This window comes from Octopus bimaculoides, chromosome 12 (genome assembly GCF_001194135.2).
Source record: "Octopus bimaculoides isolate UCB-OBI-ISO-001 chromosome 12, ASM119413v2, whole genome shotgun sequence".
NCBI classification, from domain to species: Eukaryota; Metazoa; Mollusca; class Cephalopoda; order Octopoda; family Octopodidae; genus Octopus; species Octopus bimaculoides.
The window spans coordinates 17,025,716-17,027,029 of NC_068992.1; the positions used below are offsets into that span (position 1 = coordinate 17,025,716).

The following is a 1,314-nucleotide window of genomic DNA, read 5'->3' on the forward strand; positions in this document are numbered from 1 at the left end:
GTAACTGGTACTTATTTCATCGATCCCAAAAGGATAAAAGACGAAGTCGAACTCGGCGGAATTTGAACTCACAACGTTGCGACAGGCGAAACACCGTTAAGCACTTCATCCAGCGTGCTAACGACTATGCCAGCTAACCGCCTTATAAATACTAATATTGATAATAATAATAATAATAATAATAATAATAATAATATAAATGCAATATCAAATGTTTTGATGCGTGCGTTTTCGCCCATCCTGTACATGTTTTCACACACACACATACACACACACACAATATACACACACACACACACATATATATGTGAGTGTGTGTGTGTGTTTGTGTGTGTGTGTGTGCCGTAAACGTCATGAATGAACTTCAGATGGTAGATAGACCAATTACTTGATGGTATTTGGTACTAATACGAAATGAGAAAGGAAGATTACGTTAAAAATAAGGTTTCTCCAAAATTGACATGCTACTAAGGAAAAGAGAGTCTGATTGTTTGAAGACACGAGAAGGGAAGAAGCACGTTTCTGTCTCAATAGACGTCATCAGTACAGCAATTTGTTATGTTTTGTTCGGCAGACGAGACATTTAGACGCATACGCAAAGAACTCATTTCTAGCCTAAGTACTTTGCTTAATTGGACCGGAAATTAACAATTTATTTTAGAACCGTATTTGAAAGACGGTTTACGTATACGATGATACTTAAAACTAAGGAAAGGAAAAGATGCATCGCAATAATTCGTTGGAGTTAAGGCTGCGAGCTATCAGAATCGTCCGTCTTTATGTCTCTTTCTCTATTGGCAAGAAGCCTTGAAATATGACGGAATAATAGCATACATACAAACATATATACATACATACATATGTAAATAACTCGTCCGGACCAAAGTATGATTGAACTTGGGGAGAGAACACAAGATCCTTAATTCATACACTCCAATTGATCACATTATCTAAGACTCTAAATATCTGCAAGATCTTAAGATTTAGAGAATGATGACAAAAACAAGACGCTTTTCTTCATAACATTGCTACCGATTAAGAGGCCAATCAAAATTTACTCTAAATTAAGAAGAGGAGAAAAACATATAATGTCAAGTATGTCTTACCTCGCAACCACATGTCTTGCAAGAGTTAACATCTTTTGGTGCCCAAGTCTCTCCATCTTCATAATATCTGTTTTCAAATTGACATTGAGTCCGCTTCTGGAAATCATGATCAGTGACTCCGACTAAAAATGTATCGATTCCACTTACATCTGGGGTTAGCTTCCAGCAATTATTTGGCGTTGAAACCTGCATTATATTAAGTTATATA

The 1,314-nt window shown here is 36.2% G+C and overlaps 1 protein-coding gene across 3 annotated transcripts in view; it reads right to left on the bottom strand.

Annotated features, from left to right (window-relative positions):
• The window catches only part of LOC106870547 (chordin), a 179,843-nt gene that overhangs the window by 23,521 nt on the left and 155,008 nt on the right, over positions 1–1,314 (bottom strand). For all 3 annotated transcript variants that reach the window (XR_001409540.2, XM_014916669.2, XM_014916670.2), the window contains exon 16: positions 1,107–1,292. Coding sequence is in view for 2 of the 3 variants with exons in the window: in XM_014916669.2 (XP_014772155.1) it covers positions 1,107–1,292 (186 nt within the window). In the remaining variant the exon portion in view is untranslated. The remainder of the gene's footprint in view (positions 1–1,106; positions 1,293–1,314) is intronic.